Source organism: Garra rufa, chromosome 4 (assembly GCF_049309525.1).
Source record: "Garra rufa chromosome 4, GarRuf1.0, whole genome shotgun sequence".
NCBI lineage: Eukaryota > Metazoa > Chordata > Actinopteri > Cypriniformes > Cyprinidae > Garra > Garra rufa.
Window position 1 is genome coordinate 11193199 of NC_133364.1, and position 22991 is coordinate 11216189.

General features: G+C 32.9%; 1 protein-coding gene across 2 annotated transcripts in view; it reads left to right on the forward strand.

Moving 5' to 3' along the window:
• Window positions 1-22991, forward strand: part of ccdc136b (coiled-coil domain containing 136b) — a 51086-nt gene that overhangs the window by 22247 nt on the left and 5848 nt on the right. The window contains exons 5-9 of one of the 2 annotated variants that reach the window (XR_012355397.1): window positions 2206-2517; window positions 7500-7617; window positions 10458-10719; window positions 13884-14018; window positions 19122-19187. Coding sequence is in view for 1 of the 2 variants with exons in the window: in XM_073838645.1 (XP_073694746.1) it covers window positions 2206-2517; window positions 7500-7617; window positions 10458-10719; window positions 13884-14018; window positions 19073-19177 (932 nt within the window). In the remaining variant the exon portion in view is untranslated. Of the gene's footprint in view, window positions 1-2205; window positions 2518-7499; window positions 7618-10457; window positions 10720-13883; window positions 14019-19072; window positions 19188-22991 lie in introns of both variants that reach the window. The other variant, XM_073838645.1, reaches the window with a different exon arrangement.

Genomic DNA, 22991 nt, shown 5'->3' on the forward strand with positions numbered 1-22991 from the left:
TCTCATCAAATTTTGAACATAGCCAACGTACCTTTGTTCCAGTGCGGCTTCATTATCTTCATGAATGCATTCAAATTGATAATATCACCTAATTGCATTACTCTCTGCACGTCATGTTCAAACACTCCTGCAAGGTCTTCTTCTATTCAAACTCAGTGTTATCTGTGAATGTATTATAATGGAGATTAACTTAATGCAGTCCTGTGACTCTGACATTTCATTTCAATTAGCTACTTACTTGGGTGCAATAGAGACTAGAGAGGAAAGATGGGTAAAGCAGAGGTGATGGAATTGTTGTTCACTTCCCCAGTGACTCACTTTCATTGTCTCTGTGGCTGAGCTGTAATTAAATTAAGTGAACTGTGAGGAGGCAATGTAAACCAGCGTTTGCAGAAGTGCATAGAGGTACCGTTGTGAGTAATGGAATCACAAACATGAACAACACAACAAACCTCAGGCAGAATCAGTTTCCTACGCTTAAGAAACTTTTTTTGGTTTAATCACAGCCCTGTGCCCCAAGGTTTTATTACTAGCCATTTTACCACGTTGCAAGAAGGAGTCTGATTATAGTTTTCCAGAAGCCCCTGCAGACTAAAATTCACACTTTGTGTGGTTAGTTTGAGAGGTTTTGACTTTCTTTTTTTTTTTGCGCTACTTGACAGCTAGACGTGCTGTAATGAGAAGTGAACTGAAGGCCTGTGTTTTTCACTTCAAATGTCCTTGGTTTTCAGTGAAGTGGCTGATTATAGACCTCAAATGGTCTTGATGTCCTCAAACAGTGCGTGTGTAAATGCTACATGGATTTTATTAGTTAGCTGACAGCTCATAAGGATTTAGAAGTGTTTGTACCAACTTGAACACATATTCTGAACAGCATACTAACCATTTCTTCAGCATATACTGTGAATGTTGTACATAGTATTTGCTTTTTCTGTGTACACTAAATATCCAGATGACCCACAATTTGAATTAGCTTTTATTTTAATTTTAGTAATTTGGTATGTGCCTTTGTTTAATTTAATTTAATTTTACTTTATTTTCAGTTAGTTGCAAAACAATATTTCTAGAATATTCAATAACAATTACCAATTAAGAATAACAATAAAACATTAAAAACATACCAAGATCTAATATATTTCTACACAAATATGGATTAGAATGTATGCTTTTATCTTTATAAAATCTTTAACTTTTATTTTTATTTTGTCAGTTGTTTTTAATTTTAGTAATTTGGTATTTGCCTTTGTTGTTTTTATATATTTCCATGTGTTTTTATTTTATTTTATTTTATTTTATTTTATTTTATTTTATTTTATTTTATTTCAGTTAGCTTTTATATTTATATAGTCCCTTTGCATTTTAATTTTAGTATTTTATTTTATTTTATTTCAGGTAGCTTTTATTTTTATATCATCCGTTTTCATTTTATAATAGTAATTTTGTATTTTACTTGATTTTTTTCTTTAATTTTTTTTGTTATTTTATTTTATTTTATTTTATTTCAGTTATCTTTTATTTTTATATCGTCCGTTTTCATTTTATAATAGTAATTTGGTATTTTACTTGATTTTTATTTTATTTTATTTTATTTTATTTTATTTTTTATTTTATTTTATTGTATTCAGTTAGTTTCCAAGACGACATTTCTTATTTTTGGTTTGAATTTAACTTAAAAAATTTTATATAATTTTTATAGTAATTTGGTATGTTGATAATTTTTATCTTTTATTTTATTTAAACTTTATTTCAAGTACCAAAACCTTTGCTTTTTTGTAGTTTTAGTTAACAATAAAAAAAAGTACTGAAAAAAATTATTTTTACACAAATGTGGTTTAGAAATGATAATTTATTTATTTATTTACGTTTTTCTTTTTCTTTTTTTCTTTTTTACTATTAGATTTATTTCCCAAATAAAAACTGGACTTCACAAACTTTAAAAACGTTTAAAAAAAAATCAGTTTTTGTATCCTGCATACTGTTTCAGATACTGTTTTAAAAAATAGTAGACAGTATAAGCCATCATTAAATACTTTTAAAACTTTTTAGGCACTTGTATCACTTAAAGTACCTTGTAAGTCCCATGCTTTATGAATATGATTTTATTTTATGCTTTGGTACATATTGAAATATAATCACTGTACCACAATACATTATATTACTCAATTTTGCTTAAAAATGTTGTTCTGTCCATCTTTTGACCCACAGCCCAGCTGCGTTCGGTCCAGGAGGAGCTGGACAGCCTTGAAGAGGAGAAGGCCAGCGAGCTTTGGGAGGCGCAGGAGGAGCTGCGTGTGGCGCAGGAGGAGGTGCAGGAGCTGCAGCAGGCGGCGGAGGAGGCTGCGGCCGAGCGGGAAAATGACATCGCCCTGCTGCAGGAGGAACTGTGCCGTGTGCGCGCTGAACTGGAGCGTCTGCGCAGCACCACGCAGGATTACGAGCTGGAGCTCACCACTTTGCGGGCCGAAATCAGCATGAAAAACCAGCGCAGGGAAGAGCAGGAGAAAGCAGGAGGAGAAGGTCTGATTTCCACCACACTACAGATGAAAAAGACCGGTTTATATAAGCTTGAAGCTTAGTTTATACTGGCTAGTGCTGGTTTGGTGCTGTCTAATGTGCTTCAAAACACAATGAAGTGTTCGTACATCCTCCTTGTACAAATCCGAGTGCATTGAATAAACTCAGAACACTCGTAAACCTGTGGTAATATGGGAGTAAATGACCTCTAATGAGCAGTGAGATGGTACAACTGGGAAATAATACAGCACAGACTCACACCTCTCCAAAACAACTCTCTGCAGTTGGCAGGACGGGCCTGTTTTTCCGTAAGGGTGTGTGTGTGTGAGAGATCTGGTGGCTGTGTGCAGTTTGGCACAATCTTGTCCCATATGTCTGTTTGGATTTGCTCAAATGCAGAAGAAGCTCAGAAGAGTGAAATAGTGAGAATGCAAATGTCTGTTTCAGGTTTCTACTGCATATGCAAGATTCACATACACAAGTCAGTAATTAACAGAAAGAACAGATGTTGTGTGTGTTTGTGCGTGTGGCTTTTGTCTACATTGTGGGGTACAAATGTATTAAATTATAGATTCAGAAAACTTGATTCAGAAAAAAAAAACATTTAGCATTAAGGGAAAAATGCTTATTATTGGTAATTAAAATGAAAACTATTAAAAAGGATTTCTGTTTGACATTTAACAAAATTTAAATAAGGCTGAAATGAAATATAAATATAAATATTAGATGAAAAACATAAACTTGAAAAAAATAATCAACAATAAATAAATCGGAATTAGAAATGTTGCTTGTGCAACTAAATGAAAATAAATAAATACAAATAAAAAACAACTTAAAAAATAAATTTATTTATATGCCAAAAACTAATAAAAATGACAAAAACACACAACTTTCTATAGACTTATTAGTTCAACTATTAAAAACTGGTTTCTGTAATTGAAATAAAGCTGAAATAAAATATATAAAGCTGAAATAAAAGTATAAATATTAGATGTAAAACCTAAACGTGTAAATAATTTAATAAATATTAGGAATGTTGTCTCTGTCTTTAATATAAATATTAAAAATAAAAATAAAATACAAAGTAAAATGAATAAATAAATAAATACATGAAAATTAGAAATGTTGCTTATGCTAAGAAACTGAAAAAAGTTTAAGATTTTTTTTATATATATTTAAAAATAATAATAAAATAAAAAAACTAACAAAAAATCAAAGCTAAATAAAAATACAACAAAAACTTAAAAATGTCAACAACACAAAAAAACACAAAATTTTAATATAAATAAAAACTTAAAATGTTTAAATATTTTAAGTTTAAATATTAAAAAATATTTAATGTTGGGCTTATTAAAAAAACATTATATTAATACAAATAATTATAATAATAATAAAATAAAAAACAAACAAAAATAAATAAATAAAATATTTATACAACATAAACTATTAAAAATGTCAACAACACAAAAACACAAAACTTAAATGTAAATAAAAACTGAAAATATTTAACATTGGGATTATTATAATAATTATAATAAAATATAATAATAATTGTACAAATAATCATAATAATAATAAAATAAAAAACGAACAAAAATAAATCAAAGTTAAATAAAAATATTTATACAACAGAAACAAAATAAATACAAATATTTAAAATGACAACAACACAAAAACCACAAAACTTGAATGTAAATGAAAACTGAAAATACTATATATATATAGTATAAAATAATACAATATTTTATACAGTATATATACACAGTATAATATATATATAAAATAATACTAATAATTATTATTATTATAATAAACTGAAAAAACTAACAAAAATAAATCAAAGCTAAATAAAAATATTTAACAAAAACTATTAAAAATGACAACAACACAAAAAACTTGAATGTAAATGAAAACGGAAAATACTTAAAACATACTAAATAATGACTTAATGAAAATTTTAACTTGCAAAATTTTTTATGTGAGGCTTAAGTGATACTATGCTGATCTCATTATAGCACATTATCAATATAAAAATAATAAAAGTTTCTATAGACTTATTAATTCAATATAAAACCAACATATGGTTTGCCATGATAGAAAATCAGTATTTTGTCTGTATTTTGGTAGGTCTGCTCTTCTATAGCCTAATTTTGTGGTATACTCCATCTATTAGACACACATGCAAAGTTACAAGCTCTGCAGAGTCAATTTTTCCAGACCTCGTCTGCGTTTCTGTACATTAGCCAGCTGAGATTCCTCCAGCAAGGCTTTTCATTATATCCATAACCTCATTCCAACATTACTGACAGATACTGATAGCAAATAAACCCTGCAGAGCAATACAGACGTTTTATCAACTTTTCCTCCCCATTGCCTGATACGACACACAGACACAGCACTCTGATATTACCCAGAATGCACTGTCGCTGACAAATGCGAGTGTATTACAGCTTCTTTCAGTGTCTGAGTGTCTGTTTGACATTCTGACAGAGTGCAGGACCTCTGCGGAGCCCCATTTGTCTGGTGTTGATGTCTTTCTCTGCTTCTTAGGGCGCCAGGACTGCTTTCTGCTCCCTCTATGCTGCTACAACTTGACTATATTAAGATCCGCAATAAAAACAACATACCACTATTGGTGGGGTCGTGCGGTTAGATGCACTGATCGTGAAACAGTGTCGAACACGAATGCATTGGAGCCTTTGATTGATGCTTTCATGTTAATGCTGATCTGGGGTCAGATGCAATTGAGGTGAAGTTGTTTATCGTTGATGGTTATTTACACCACGTACACATTTGGGCCTGGCAGAGATGGAGAGCAGAGTTGTTTGCAACTGAGATTCCTTCTAGATTAGAGACTTTGCTATTGGGGGTTGAGCGTTGCAACACGGGAGACGTGCAAGGCAAACATGACTCTTGATTGACAGGTCAGACTGCTGCTGAGGGAAGAATGGGAGCAGAATGGGTTGTTTCCATGGAGACTAGTTGCAGGGTTTGGTGTGTATTTACGGCACCCTGGGCAAATGTTCAATATTTTTCTTGTCATAGATGTGTAGCTTCTGTATTGTTTGGTTTACAGTCTGCAATTTGGCCTTTAGGACAGTGGGTGTGTTTCAAGTGGCATACTATTCATACTATGATTTTTATGTAGTACTAGTATGCAACATGTATACTGGGCTATAGTTAAACATAATTAGACTTATTTTGCACAAATTTGTATGAAAAAAAAAAACAATAACTATACACTTCTGTAATTTTTTTCTTTTTTTAATGAATTAAACTTATATTCAGGACAGGGTGCATTACATTGATCAAATATGACAATAAAGGCATATATAATGTACACATAACTTCAAATAAATGCTGTTCTTTTTAACGTTGTTTTCATCAAAAAAAAAAAAAAGCTGATGTAACCCTGATGTATATAATAAATGTTTCTTTAGCACTGAATTTGCATATTACATTAATTAGAAGGAAAACACGTAATTATGGAATCCAGTTATAAAAATGGAATTTGCTATAAAGTGTGGAATGTATTAATAAATAAAAAAAAAAAGATTTGGTTTAACTTGAAGAAATTGTGACAGAAATATATTACTTAATGTATTGACAGTACAACTACTACTAATACAATTATTATTATCTTTTATAAGGAACATTTACCCGATAATTATTTACCAGAATTTATTTTCTAGAAAAATGTAAATAAACAAGACAGTATTTCTGAAATAAAAAAATTTAATAAAATAATAATTCACTTTTTAAAATAAAATCAATTTGTTAGAGATGCTTTTGATTATTAAAATGTAATGAAACCATTCAAATGGAATACAGAAAATTTATTTACAACACAGAATTTGGGAAAAAAATAAAAAATTTCATAGGGCCTTAAAAATAAAATTTTTGTTAAACTTTTAAAAAACTGCTGTTAAATTGTGTATGTTCCATGATTTCGATTAATTAGACATGCTTTTTGACTAATATGTTTTTTATTTAAACATTAAAACACAGTTTAGAAAAATTAAAATGAATAAAAATGGAATTAAAAAAAAAAAAAATAATTCTGAAAAAAATAAAATGAATTCCATAGAGAAAGTTTTTGAACAGCTCACTTACACTGTTTGGGTTTCCGCTCGCAGCCGTCTTGCCAGTCAAGAAGTGTCGATCTCCAAATGCGAATGAATGGACTCCATAGGACGAAATATTATATGAGGCTCTTTTTACAACTAGAAGGTTAATATTGTTTTTCACTTGTGACAAAACAACGAATTAGCCGTGCATTTATATGGAAATATGCTTTAGGAGCTATCCATCCTCGCATTCGGAGATCGACACTTCTTGACCGGCAAGACGGCCGCGAGCGGAAACTCAAACAGTGAAAGTGAGTTGTTCAAAAACTTTCTTTTTAGTAAACTCTGTGTACACAAACAATGTTCTCAATGCTGGAGTTCATGTGTAGAGACCCAGGCGATACTTCGAGCAAAGTTTCATGGTGTGTCGAGCCTTCTTAGTGTTGTACAAATATCGATTTTGATGCGCTCAAAGTAATGCCCCTAGTACTCCCATTCACCGGCCATTGACCACGAAACGAAATCACGGTCAATCTCAAAAACGGCTCGTTTGTCGTAATTATGCTTTTAGATATAACTTTGTCTCGTTTACACAGCCCAGGTTGCATTTAATTCAATTAATTAGATGCTTTTTGATTATTATTATTATTTTTATTTATTTAACCATTATAAGATAGTAAAGAAATATTAAATCAAATAAAAACAGAATCCAGGACAAATTAAATTTGTAAAAATTTTTTTTAATTCAATTAAATTTTGGGAAAAATATTTTATAGGGCCTTAAAACATTCTTTTGATAAACTTTTACGAAATTTCTAGTTTGGACACACTTCCCCATTCTCTTTAATATGCTAATATGCTACTCGGTGTTTTTCCCCACTACTACTTGACATCTGTTCTTGTTTTGTGATCGAACAGGTGACATGGACCAGCTGATGGAGGAGTGTCGCTCCTTGAAGGATGAGTGTCAGACTCTGAAGAAGGACAACAAGCAGCTTTCTGAGAAACTGGAGATGCTGGAGCAGCAGAAAGCCAGGTGATTGGCCACATGGCCTGTTAATCACACACAAACAAGACAAATCAGCCACTGCACATTGCAAACTCAGTCTCTGTTAATAAGGCCGGCGTGACCGCTGAAGCATTCGGCCATAATCTGTCTCAATGGACACTCTCACTAAAACTATTTAGCAGCTATGAAGGTGTTTCATAGCAACATGAAACATTAATGACTATGTATTTCATCTTATCCAAATATTTTGGCAGTGGGATGAGCCACAGTTGCCTAACAGCTATTTTAAGACATCAAGGTTTCGTTGACTTTATGAATCAAATTTAATCTGTATTTAAAGTGAATGCTGCTGTGAATATACCATTATGTTTTTTTCATCTCGGAAGTGAGAAGAGCTGATTATAAACAGTTTACATACACCTTGCAGAATCTGAAAAAATGTAGAGGCTTATACATAATGCATGTTATTTTCTATTTAGTACTGACTTAAATAAGATATTTCACATGAAAGACATGTACAAATAGTCCACAAGAGAAAAGAATAGTTGAGTTTTTAAAAATGACCGCATTCAAAAGTTTACATATGCTTGATTTGTAATACTGTGTTGTTACCTGAATGATCCACAGCTGTGTTTTTTGGTTTTGTTGTTTATGGGTTCCTTGTTTGCCCTGAACAGTTAAACTGCAGGCTGTTCTTCAGAAAAATCCTTCAGGTCCCACAAATTCTTTGGTTTTTCAGCATTTTTGTGTATTTCAACCCATTTCCAACAATGACTGAATGATTTTGAGATCAACTGACGGACTCATATGCAACTATTACAAAAGGTTTAAAGTCCCCCTGAAATCAAAATTAAAGTTTTTTGTCTTTTAGTATGAATATATTAGCCTTAAGATTATCTATATGCTAGTGTGCTTCAAAACAACGACAAAATTCGCGTTTACGAGATATGGGCATTCAAAACTTACAGCCTCGTCACTTCCGCCAATATGAATCAAGGATTTGGATGATATCACCGTGCACTTCAGTTTCTCATCAAACGTTCTGTCCAATCAAATGCTCTCTAGAGTCCGTAATGTCCCGCCCCCTACACAGAGACGCAATACACGGAGCAGATCATATGCGCTTATATGTACGGTCGGCATGTATTAAACTACACAACCTCAGCATGATTATGATCACTATTTCGTTTTAGCAAGAGTTTAATATTGAATCTGTGCGGTAATTTGTTAGTCTGTGGCTGTCATAAGCTTACAAATGCGGCTTTACCAAGCTCAAGGCTCTGGCCCGAGCAGATATTAATGGAACGCTATTGGCTGTTCAAAATAAGTGGGCGGGGCTGGGCGATTTGTTTTTGTTTCAGTTAAAAGTACGTCACCACATAGAAGAATGCTGCGTGTTTCAAGGCACTTCAGTGGACCTTTAAATGCTCACTGATGCTCCAGAAGGAAACATGATGCATTAAGAGCTGGGGGTGAAAACTTTTGACCAGAATGAAGACATGAACATTTTTTCTTATTTTGCCTAAATGTCATGTTTTTTCATTTAGTACTGCCTTTCAGAAGCTACAGAAGATACTTACTTGTTCGCAAAGGACAAAATAAGGCTACGTTTACATTAATCCGGATACATTTGAAAACGGAGTTTTCATTTTAAAATGCTCTCCGTCCACACTTGCGTTTCCAAGTGTTTTCCAAAAGATTCTCATCCACACTGAAACGTAGGAAAACATCAAATTCGCCTTACTGCGCATGCGTAAAGCCTCCAAAATTATACAGACGTAATAAGTTTTCACACAATTCTTCGGGCGGGATAATTTATGGAAATATCTCATCATCCACTGACGCGTCTATATCGCGCTCATTCATATTTTATCTGAAAAGCAGTTGTCGTCATGTTTTGCAGGACAGCAACTGTGAGTAAATTTTCTGTCATCATTTTAGGACTGTAATTTGAAGAGTGTACAAGGTTAACCTCTTTAGCAGCAGTGTGACAGTGAATAGCATAGGCACAATTACTGGTGTAAACATAGATATCTATTGGTACAATATGCGTCACATGACTATAAATATCGTTTTCAAAAGCCTCCGTTTTCACAGTCCACACTACAACGTGAAAACAGTGTATCCACTTTGGCCGGAGTTTTTAGAAATAATCGTTTTCTGTGATAAAAACGGGGTTTTCGTGTAAATGAGAGGCCAAACCGCAGGGGAAATATCTGCGTCTTCCCTTCGTGTAAACGGGGCCTAAGTTAAATTTACCCTGACCTTCAAATTCAGAAAGTTTCCACCCCCTGGCTCTCAATGCATTGTGTTTCCTTCTGAAGCATCATTAAGTATTTAAAACTTTTGTAATAGTCGCATAAAAGTCCCTCGGTTGTCCTTAATCTGAAAAGTTGGATCTCAAAATCATACAGCCATTGTTGGAAAGAAATGAACTATTATTAACTCTTTTGGACTATATGTAAACATCTTTTATGTGAAATATCTTATTCAGGTCAATACTAAATAAAAAATAACATGCATTTTGTGTCTTGCCTCTTCTTTAAACATTTTGCAGATTTAAGGTGTATGCAAACTTTTGACTTCAACTGTATGTGTTTACGGTAAAGCCTTTATAAGCACTGTGAGAGACTAAGAGAGTGAATGAGGGAGAGAAACCGGAGTTTTTGAGATTTTAAATAAATAATTATGTGAATGAATCAGTGATGAGTACTGCAGTGCGGATGTCACACACACTATCAAAGTCACAATATGAAGCTAATCTGCAATGCGCAGCAAGTGCTCACAAGTTCAAGTACATTAGTAACGCAACATGTACATCCATCTTTAATAAATGTACTGTACATTTCCTGCTTCCATCCTGACAGCTCAGCTGATTCATGCCTGGCCCTGAAAGCAGAGAAGAATAATGGAGAAAAAGATGTAGAGACGGAGGTGACGGCCGAGGTGGCGGTCAGCACGTTGGAAGTAGGAAGTGGAAAATGGGTGGAAGCTTATACTCAAAAGAACATCTCATTTGAGGGAAAACCTGTCACCCCAACTGGCATGAGTGGAGGGTTTTCGGAGGTGTTCACCCTCAGAGACCAGCTGAAACAGGCAGAGGAAAAAGCATCACAGGTCCAAAGAGAGGTACAGCATGTCTGGAATTTACTCTAGTGATAGAATTATGCTGCGTTCCAGGCAGGTTTTTGAGCTCGTGAATCATGACTTCAAATCACGACTCACAACTTTGTAGCATTCCAGGCAAGTCACCCCAAACTGCCTGAGTGCATTTATCATTATTACAATATTATTAATTTGTTTGCAACGTTATATTGTCCTAAAGTCTATTTTTCCACTTGCAGAAACACCGCACCCGTAGGTGCTGACGCAGTGGTTTCGCGGGCTATGTCACATCAGAACTCAGAACTGGGAGTACATAGATCTAGTACGAGTTCACGAGTGGGAAGTCACTGGTTTGACTGCCGTTCGGGTGCACTTTCATGGGTAGAAGGTTGGAAAAACACGAGTAACGGGTTGCCTGGAACGCGGCATTAATTTAGACCAGGGGTGTCCAGCCCTGTTCCTGGAGATCTACATTCCTGCAGAGTTCAGTTCCAACCCTGATGAAACACACCTGTCTGTAATTATCAAGTGCTCCTTCAGATCCTAATTAGTTGGTTCAGGTGTGTTTGATCAGGGTTGGAGCTGAACTCTGCAGAAAAAAAGATCTCCAGGAACCGCTGATTTAGTCTATTTGGCAGGTATTTAGAGATTTAGAAGACAACTTGACCAAAAAGAAAGGTGTTTGAACTTGCATGTTCAATTTGACACATTTATGTCTTTATTTGTACAAAATAGCCACCTGAAAAAATGTATCGGTGTGTATCAATTTAACACATCCTTGTTGATTAAAATTCAAAGAAAGAAAGAAAAATTAGTAACCCCCAAATTTTGAACGGTTGTGTACATTTGTTACAAAATAATTATATTTTAAATTCAGTACCAGTCGTAAGTTTTTGAACAGTAAGATTTGTGATGTTTTTAAAGAAGTCTCTTCTGCTCACCAAGCCTGCATTTATTTGATCCAATGTACAGCAAAAACAGTAAAATTTTGAAATATTTTTACTATTTCAAATAACTGCTTTCTATTTGAATGTATTTGAAAATGTAATTTATTCCTGTGATTTCAAAGCTGTTTTTTTCAGCATCATTACTCCAGTCACATGATCCGTCAGAAATCATTCTAATATTCTGATTTACTGCTCAAAAAACATTTTTATTATTATTATTATGTTGCAAACAGCGGAGTAGAATTTTTTCAGGTTTCTTTGATGAATAGAAAGAACAACATTTATCTATCTACAAATCTTTTGTTACATTATAAATGCCTTTATTATCACTTTTGATCAACATAAAGCATCTTTTAATTTCTATAATTTCTTATAAGCTTTTGAATGGTATAGTATATAATGTTGCAAAAGCTTTTTATTTCAGACAAATTCTGATCTTTGGATCTTTCTATTCAACGAAGAATCCATTTCAACTCTGCTTTGAAATCACAGAAATAAATGTCATTTTAAAATATATTAAAATAGAAAACACTTATTTTAAATAGCCAAAATATTTCAAAATTGTGCTGTTTTTGCAGTATTTTGCATCAAATAAATGCAGACTTGGTGAGCAGAAAAGACTTATTATCAAGTGCTCCTTCAGATCCTAATTAGTTGGTTCAGGTGTGTTTGATCAGGGTTGGAGCTGAACTCTGCAGAAAAAAAGATCTCCAGGAACCGCTGATTTAGTCTATTTGGCAGGTATTTAGAGATTTAGAAGACAACTTGACCAAAAAGAAAGGTGTTTGAACTTGCATGTTCAATTTGAGACATTTATGTATATTTTTTATATTTTATATTTTTCTTTATTTGTACAAAATAGCCACCTGAAAAAAATGTATCGGTGCGTATCAATTTAACACATCCTTGTTGATTAAAATTCAAAGAAAGAAAGAAAGAAAGAAAGAAAGAAAAATTACTAACCCCAAAATTTTGAACGGTTGTGTATATTGTTGCAAAATAATTATATTTTAAATTTTTGAACAGTAAGATTTGTAATGTTTTTTAAAGAAGTCTCTTCTGCTCACCAAGCCTGCATTTATTTGATCCAATGTACAGCAAAAACAGTAAAATTTTGAAATATTTTTACTATTTCAAATAACTGCTTTCTATTTGAATATATTTGAAAATGCAATTTATTCCTGTGATTTCAAAGCTGTTTTTTTCAGCATCATTACTCCAGTCACATGATCCGTCAGAAATCATTCTAATATTCTGATTTACTGCTCAAAAAACATTTTTTATTATTAATATGTTGCAAACAGCGGAGTAGAATTTATTCAGGTTTCTTTGATGAATAGAAAGAACAACATTTATCTAAAATAGAAATCTTTTGTAACATTATAAATGCCTTTATCACTTTTGATCAATATAAAGCATCTTTTAATTTCTTATAAGCTTTTGAATGGTATAGTATATAATGTTGCAAAAGCTTTTTATTTCAGACAAATTCTGATCTTTGGATCTTTCTATTCATCGAAGAATAGAATAGAAAACACTTATTTTAAATAGCCAAAATATTTCAAAATTGTGCTGTTTTTGCAGTATTTTGCATCAAATAAATGCAGACTTGGTGAGCAGAAAAGACTTCTTTAAAAAACATAAAAATTTTTACTGTTCAAAAACTTTTGACTGGTAGTGTAGTTCTTTAAAATATGTACGTACACACACACACTATATATTTATATTTATATTCGTTTAATAATAATTATTTTTTTTATTTTGTCAAAAAAATCTGAAAGAATATCAGAGGTTCCAAAAATATTAAGCAGTATATATTTTAAAATATTATTCAATAATAAATCCGCATATTAGAATGATTTCTGAATCATGTTTTATTCATTCTTTCCTCTCTCAGTACGGGGTAAGCTGTTTTTAAAATAATTTTATAGCTAAAAATTCAAATTAAGAACACTCTCCACTCTCAGTATGCGTTATATTGAGTCATGTCAGGTTGCGAACAAAACCATCTGTCACAGTATTAACAAAAATGTGAGCCAAATACTTGAGGCAAGCTGGTTGTTTTGACTTCAGTTGTTCAACAACATGACCTTGTTGCAAATATCATTGAAAAACCCTGACAGCGTGACAACAAAGAAAATCTAATTCCTCTCTCCTTCTGCCACAAAAACACTGCTAAAACTCTCCCTGCGACTCAGTGAATCTAATCACTTGTCCTCTATCATTTGTGATGTTATTCAGTGTGAAGGACTGAAAGGAGAGCTCATGGAGCTGCAGGGGCTGTACGAGAGCAGCCAGAGGGAGAGGGCGGAGCTAGAGGCGGAGCTCCAGCACTGCAGGGCGGAGCTTGATCGGCTCGCTGGGAGGAAGGCTCAGGTGAGGGGTCATAAAGGGGGTCGAATACAAGTCATAAATCACAGCTTTCTTCCAAATCCACAAGAGCCATCACTCTAGAACTTCAGACAGAGAACGTGTGAACTCCCACGGGGTAAAAATGCGACCTCCGATAAATCACTGTACTGTACACATGCTGAAAACAAACAGACATTACTCACACAGCAAGCAGGGCGAGATATTATCAACAGAACGACACCATGACTCCATCGACCTCCATGTTTGTCAGCGTTTGAAAATGCTCTGTACATGACTAACGTTTTGCATGTGGGGTCAACCACCGCTGAAGCGACCATCTGTCCAACAGCAGTACCTGTCTTTCAAAGCGCATCCTGTCTGACTAAACCACTCCACCGTTTTCGGTCGAGTGTGTATGTTTGCTTTTTGCCCTGTTACACACATTGATTCTGGGCTGTGTTTGTGTGTGTTTTCACATCTTGTGTTTGTCAAACCTCTATAGCGGCTAATGTGTTTAGCTAGTTTTCTAATAAGCTTTTGTGTGTGTACAATGTGCACTGACATAGAGGTCTTTCTAACCCCAACAAGCTCTTAGAATGACTTTTCCAAGCCACAGAAATCCTAATTAGGCTTTTTCCTATTAAAGAGTCTGTCCACAGTCTGAGTACCGTGTCCCATGTCAATCATCCGTCCTTCATAGTTGTACTTTAATTGTGTGGTTAACCCCTCTCTCACACTGTTCTGTCGCCTACAATTCCCATGATTGCTTAAAAAAAATGTTCCGGGTTAAATACTAATGGAGCTCTGTCGACAGAATCTGTAATATGCTAAAGAATATCACAGGGGGTTACAGTCTGTAATTCAGAAAATGACTCAGAAGGATGTTTAGTTAAAAGTCACTTTGCTTACATATGTAGTTTTAATTAATTGGAACATTTTAATTCAAGAATTGCACTACCTGTAAAAGAAAAACAAAGATCCGTCGTATAGAGAAGTCACTGTTTCTGTGTAAAGTGCTGTTCCCATAAAGCATTGCAAGTCGTTCTCCCTACACTCTACTTAAATATTTGCATATATTATAAATATTTAAATATTTAGCATTTTGGTTTTGCAATAAATAATTTTTATTGTCTATTTTGCAGTAAAATATGTGTTTTTTAATACTGTTAGTCACCTTGAATATGAAGTTATGTATAGATATGTACTGAATTTTCAGCAACCAAAAATGTAAATTTTATTTTTAAAAAATTATTAAATTATAAAATTGTATTTCTTATTTTATTTTATTTTATTTTACTATATATATAATATGTAAAATAAAAATAAATAAAAAATATAATAAAAATAAATTTAAGTTCAAACACCCAATTACTAAAACTTTATTTTCAGTTTTGGGTTTTGGCTAAATGAAAACTTTAATTCCAGTTTTGGTAAAAAAAACAAAAAAACAAACAAACCCTGAACTTTAAGATTAAAGTTTTCATTGAGCCAAAAGATTTATAGATTTTCATATTCAATGGTTGCATTTTTAATTTTTTGACTTATTCTTTAAATTGTAAAAACTCTTACCCAATAACTGAAACTTTATTTTCAGTTTTAGCTAAATAAAAATTTCAGTTTCAGTTTTGGTAAAATGAGATAAATTTTATTCAAATAAATTAAAATACAATAAAATAATTAGTGGTGGGCCGTTATCGGCGTTAACGTGCTGCGTTAACGTGAGACTCTTATCGTGCGATAAAAAAAATATCGCCGTTAATCTATTCTCAAATTTGGGTTGGGAGCTGGGTCTAAACTACGCAAGATATGATGACTTTCACCTTGATAGTTTAACGCGGATGTAAACCGAAGACTATAGAATATGGTCGTGCGTTTAAGTCTCCTCCGCCAAAACACAGACGGGATCGCGTCGTCCTCCATTCATAAAAACCGAATCTACTATAGCGAAATGCCACGTAAATTCGTCGTTTTTTGGATTCATAAATCAAATGTTGGTCTGTCACTTAATTCAAATCGCGATATGGACTATAGTGTATGTGAAAACTGAAATGCAAAAAGACCGTTTTAATATGAATCCGATATGTTCCGTTTGCCTAGCTGTATGTATGCATGGCGGAGACGAGCTTTTACTACACGCATACTGAAACACACGTGACGCTCCCGGTAATTTTTGGCATTTTCATCTCACATGAACAGATAAACTCAATCGCCCAAACTGCTGTGAGTGTCACTTTTACCGTTTCATTTGAGAAAACTAGCATCATATCATACTGTATACACAGAAACTTCACGGCAACCTGTCAAAATAATAGTACGGTGTAACATGTAATGGGTTGGGTAGGTGTTGACGTTAAAAAAACACAATCTATAGGTAGAAAAAATAATTTCATTGTTAGTTAGTTAGTAAACACAAGTACATCTAATTGAACAATTTATTTTCATCAACAAATTATCATAGAACAGCTTTATGAGCTTTATGATCCATTCTCAAAGACTTACTTTTAGTCATTATTTGGGGTAGCACACATATTCTGAATGCCTTCAGCAGAATTCAAATTAGCCATTTTAATCTAGATTAATCTAGATTTCAAAATTTAATCTAGATTAAAAAAATTAATCTATGCCCACCCCTAATATATATATATATATATATATATATTAGTGGTGGGCCGTTATCGGCGTTAACGTGCTGCGTTAACGTGAGACTCATATCGCGCGATAAAAAAAATATCGCCGTTAATCTATTCTCAAAGTTGGGTTGGGAGCTGGGTCTAAACTACGCAAGATATGATGACTTTCACCTTGATATTTTAGCGCGGATGACGTATATCTAGTTGAATTGCACTGTAGGAGGCGAGAACGAGTCTTCAACTTCTGTGAAATTACCACATCAAATGAGACGCGCAGACATGGATGCAGTTATGAAGCCGCTTCAGGGCAGGTGCGTGCGTTGCTAGACCCTTTTTACTGGGGCACGTGCCCCAGTGAAAATCTGCTGTGCCCCAGTAAAATCTCAAGTTTGAGTTATAATTTACTTTGATAATCCCGAAATAAAGACATTATACTATATGCAACAACTGAATTGACGCTTCTAAAAGCAACGCAGTTTATTGGAAGATGCACGCAGATAGGATATCCATACCCGCGCGCCTGTATATTTTACTGGAACGCGCACGTCGTACAGCCTTTTGCGCAGAAGTACTTGGTTACACAAGTTTGTATACTTAATTGTGTTTTAAATGCAATTGTCAAGCAGTTTGTAATGCATTTTGGAAACAGGTCTAATGCGCCACCTGGCTTGAGAAACCCGTTCTCAAAGACTTACTTTTAGTCATTATTTGGGTAGCACACATATTCTGAATGCCTTCAGAAGAATTCAAATTAGCCATTTTAATCTAGATTAATCTAGATTAATTTCAAGATTTAATCTAGATTAATCTAGATTAAAAAAATTAATCTATGCCCACCACTAAAAATAATATAAATAATAAAAAATGTGTCTTTCCCCCCAAAATTCAGTTTTGGTAAATTTTGATAATAATTCGAAAATATAATAATTTTTTTTAATAAAAAACATATAAAAAATAAAGTAAATATAAAATAAAAAAAAATATTAAATTAAATTAAATATTAAAATGAATGTCTTTTTTTCACGGTTTTTATATTCCATGGTTGCACACTTTTTTTTTTGACACTTTACACTTTGAAACTTCAACAGTTCAAACCCAAAAGTGAAAAGTTCAATTTCAGTTTTGATAAAATGTAATAAAAGTTGATCAAATTTGATAAAATAAAATAAAATAAATACATAAAAAATAAATAAAATGAAATTTAAAAACAAAAATAGTATTTTTCCCCGTTTTTTTATTATTTTTAATTCTATTCTAAATACTTGAATACTGTCACCCAATTACTGAAACTATATTTTCAGTTTTCAGGGTATGGCTAAATAAAAAGAAAAAATAATATATATTATATATTTAGTAAATATAAAATCAAAAAATAAAGTAAAATAAATTTATAATAAAAAAATTATTTATAATAAATAAGTAATTGGGTTTTTTTTAATAACCTAAATAAAAGGTTTATAAAATTGTAGAATATATATATATATATATATATATATATATATATATATATATATATATATATATATATATATATTAAAAAACATAAACATAATTTTTCTTTTTTCCCTGTTTTTCATATTCCATGACTCTTTTCTCGCCTTGTCCTTCGCGTTGTAAAAACACATAGATAGTTGATAGACGTGCATACAATGTAAGCATATGGGGAAAAGATACAACACGTTCCCTCAACATGTTTGGTTTGTTTGTTTATACAAACTGAAGGATGATTCCAAATGATTCTCTGTGGTTTTCAACAACATGTCCCAGATCCTGTCGACAGATTTAACCCGGCGCATTGGTTTAATACAGCAGGCTGGCTGTGCAGTGTGGGCAAGGATCTTTAAATGCCAAGATGGCAACCTTGGCTCTGCGTTTATCAGCCCGAGGGTCAAAGTGAGCACAAGGTTTCCATTTTGTGTTTAACCATCTTTGCTGTGTATCTAATCTCAGTGTATTTTCCTGTCTCCCTGCTCCCCCGTGGTCCTTCATCGCTTCGTTCTGTTGCTTTCAAACCACCAAACACCTACATAAACATACCATAAACACACTGAACTATATCAAATTCCAAACAAATTTGATGATTCCTGATAAACTGCTGGCATATCTATCTATCTATCTATCTATCTATCTATCTATCTATCTATCTATCTATCTATCTATCTATCTATCTATCTATCTATCTATCTATCTATCTATCTATCTATCTATCTATCTATCTATCTATCTGGTTGTGTTCTCTCCCTTTCATCCTCACACTCTTCATTCTTTCTCTCTATTACTTTTTATTATTTTCCATGTTTTATTTACTTGTTATTCCACATGTGCACAAACCTCCCATGTGTAATCATGACCTTATTTTGAGTGTCTGTCATTTTTTTCTTTTGTTTCTCTCACCACCTCTTCCTCCTCTTCCTCTCTCCATCCCTGCGCCCCTGTGTTTTTCCTCAGAGCTCCACTCCTTCGTCTGAGTGCCCTATTCTCTCCATACCCTTCATAGGAATGGTTGTAATAATGGGCCTGATATGGTGCTGCTGGAAGGAGCTCTTGTCCTAAAGGGGGAAAGGTATGGCTTTGCCTTTTCTTTCTCTAAGAGTCCAAAGACAAGCCTTTTTTTGTCCCTCCTGTGTTGTGAAACTCATTTTTTATAAGCCATAATGAATAGTCACGACTGTCATGCTAAACAAACCTGTTTGCCCATTGGACACAGTGCTTGATTCTCTTTACAAGGGCCTTTTATGGATGTGCACATTGTTTCACAAACATAGTTTTCCAGTAAACTATTCTAAAAAGACGACTTGCACGAAATATAGTGGACTTCTATGGTGCCCCCAAGTTTGAACTTCCAAAATGCAGTTTAAATGCAGTTTCAAAGGGCTCTAAACGATCCCAACCAAGGAGGAAGAGTCTTAGCTATCTAGCAAAATTAATCAGTTATTTTCTAAAAAATAAAAAAAAGTTACAATTTATACACTTTTAAACCACAAATGCTTGTCTTGTCTAGCTCTGCGATGCACATACATACTCTGTGTATTCCAGTTCAAGAAGTTACGGTATGTCGAAAAACTCCTTTTTTGTAAAGGGAGTTTGACCTTCTTTGCATGTTTACTTTGTAAACACTGGGTCAGTACTTCTGCCGCAATGTAGGACGATTTTGAAATTAAAAGTATATAAATTGTAATTTTTTTAGACAACAATCGTTTCGCTAGATCAGACTCTTCTTCCACGGCTGGGATCGTTTAAAGCCCTTTACAACTGCATTTAAACTGCATTTTGGAAGTTCAAACTCAGGGGCACCATAGAAGTCCACTATATGGAGAAAATTCCTGAAACGTTTTCCTCAAAAAACATAATTTCTTTACGACTGAAGAAAGAAAGACATGAACATCTAGGATGAGAAGGGGATGAGTTAATCAGTTGTAAATTTTTGTTCTGGAAATGAACTAATTGTTTATAATTCTGTCATCATTTACAAGTTGTTTTAAACCTGTATGAGATATTTCGATGAATGATGATAACCAAACAGTCGCCAATAGCCATTCACTTCCATAGTATTAAAAGAAATACTATGAAAGTCAATGTCAACTGGTAACTGTTCACTCTTCAAAATATATTTTTTGTGTTCAACAGGTTTAAAACAACTTGAGTAAATGATAAAAAAAAATGGTTGTTTTTTGCTGAACTGTCCCTTTAAATAGACATAAAAGTCTGAATTTACAGGGCAAACTTAATTTCTGAACGAGAAACTACAAGCCTAAACAATAATTAAGGACTGCTAATGCTAAGCTAACATATGTATTCATTAGAATGTATAGCATTTGCATTTATTCCTGTCCTTTCAGAGGTTTAAAACTTCCCTTAACAAAACAGAAACATTAAAGGGGACCTATTATGCCACTTTTTACAAGATGTAATATAAGTCTCACGTGTCTCCAGAATGAGTCTGTGAAGTTTCAGCTGAAAATACCCCACAGATCATTTATTATATTATTTTGAAATGCCTATTTTGAGTGAAAGCAGAAACATGCAGTTTCCGTGTATGTCTCTCGCACATCGAGACTCTGCTAAAAAACATCAGTGGTTTTGATTATCATGTCTATCGTGCTGAAATCATAAGTTTTAAACCAAATTAGTTTAAACTTCCAATATAGTGTTTTCTGAGCGCACACATGTGAAGCAAACGCACAGAAAGCGGCTGTTACAAGGCATGTGAGTACTAAACTAAGTTCTTTTTCATGTCTTATTGCGCTTAAACTGTCAAATACACACAAGTTTATGTTAAAAACACGCAGGAGTTACAAAAACAGCCGATTATGTCTGTGAAGGTAAACATCTAGGAAAGAAATAGCATGTTTTTATCAGATCTGTGTGGCAGCAGCATAATATACAGTAATATACAGTCTCCTCTGAGGCTGGGACTCTAAATAATGTTCTGCTTGAACAATGACAGAACAGTTAACATGCTTTGCCTTAAAACTGATACACCATTGCTGCTTGCGAAAACTAAATGGCATCGCTGTGGGTGGAAACGTGCTGATTTAGGGGCGGTAATATTATAATACGTCAAGGGGGGAGTGCATTCTGACACTTTCGGTTTGCTTTCATAAAAAGGCTTACCAAAACAAAGTTACTTTGTTGTCCTTTTTTACATTTTCATGATTAAGAACTCTCATTCAGGATGGAGTACATTAAAAATGGGTCAATTCTTTGAGCATTTTGTATACAGAAAAAGCATAAAAACATCCTGTTCCCAAAGGAAGTTGACTTGTTTTAATACATTGCCAAATTAGATTGTGCTTTTGTAGTTTGGACAGCAGAAATTTTGCATCATAAACACATTTCCCATGTTCCTCATTCAGGATGTTATGCACCATCAAAAAACAAGTCATATTCAGGCATCATCTGAGATTTCCGAATGTTATTATCCCAGCCAAATGCATGACACAGCTCTGATTTCACCAGTTCTGCTGCCCACCGGGGCCGAGTGTAGCCACACGCATTGCACTTACACACTTCTTTGATTTTGCTGGACTGTCATGCGGTTTCCGCTGCCAATCTCACAACGCCAGATGGAGAGAGAGTAATAGAGTATGTAAAAGAGAACGTGTGTGACAGTGATTGGAGTATTTACTGGGTCGTTGCTCTTGGCTTTGTATCTCTCCACATTTCTGGATGGGTATATTTAGATCTCAAGTCCAGTGCTATAACAGAAGATGACTGAAAATAAACAACGAGTCCTCAGAAGGTTCATTAAAACCACATCAGTTCTGTAGGCTCATTCACTGTCCTCTAGCCAGAGAAAAAGTGTGATCCAATATGTTTGTGTTTCAGTTTTCATTGACCTTTGTGAGTGTGTGCCTGTTTTGGTTTCCTTAATGTTAGATGAAAAATGTCAAAAACATAAAAACCTCCTTGTTAGAAAAAGTACATGGCTGTTAAAGTTGGAAGACAACATTTTTAATTGTGTTATAAATTAAAATATGTCACAGTTCTGGATTTACATTTTTATATTACAATTTGTATCTATATAGTCAGCTTTATAACTATATATTCGGATTTCCATGTGTATATTCAGATTTCTGAATATATATTCTTATTTACTTCTATATATTCAGGATTTACATTTTTATATTACAATTTGTATCTATATATTCAGACTTAAACTATATATTTGGATTTACATTTATATAATCAGATGTATAACTATATATTCGGATTAACATTTGTATATTCAGATTTCTAAATATATATTCTGATTTACTTCTATATATTAAGAATTATAACTATATATTCTGATTCACATTTATATATTATGATTTATAACTAAATTCAGAATTATAACTAAATATTCTGATTTTCATTTATATATTGTGGTTTATATATTCAGATTTACATTTATATATTCAGATTTCTAAAGATATATTCTGATTTACTTCTATAAATTCAGAAATATAACTATATATATATATATTCTGATTTATATTTATATATTTTGATTTGTAACTATATATACAGAATTATAAGTTTATTCAGATTTACTTTTATATATTCTGATTTATAACTATATATTCAGAATCATATAGTCTGACTTACATTTATATATTATGATTTATAAATATATTTACTTCTATATATTCACAGTTTATATTTAAACAGTATATTAAGAATTATTACTATATATTCTGATTTACATGCATATATTCTGATTTACTTCTATATATTCACAATTGATATTTATACATTCAAATTTTATGTTATAGAAATATTTCTGTTTAGTGCTTCATAAGATGTATGTATGTATATGTGTATGTATGTGTGTGTGTATAATCATTATCAATATCATTACAATATCAAAATTTAAGTGTGTGTG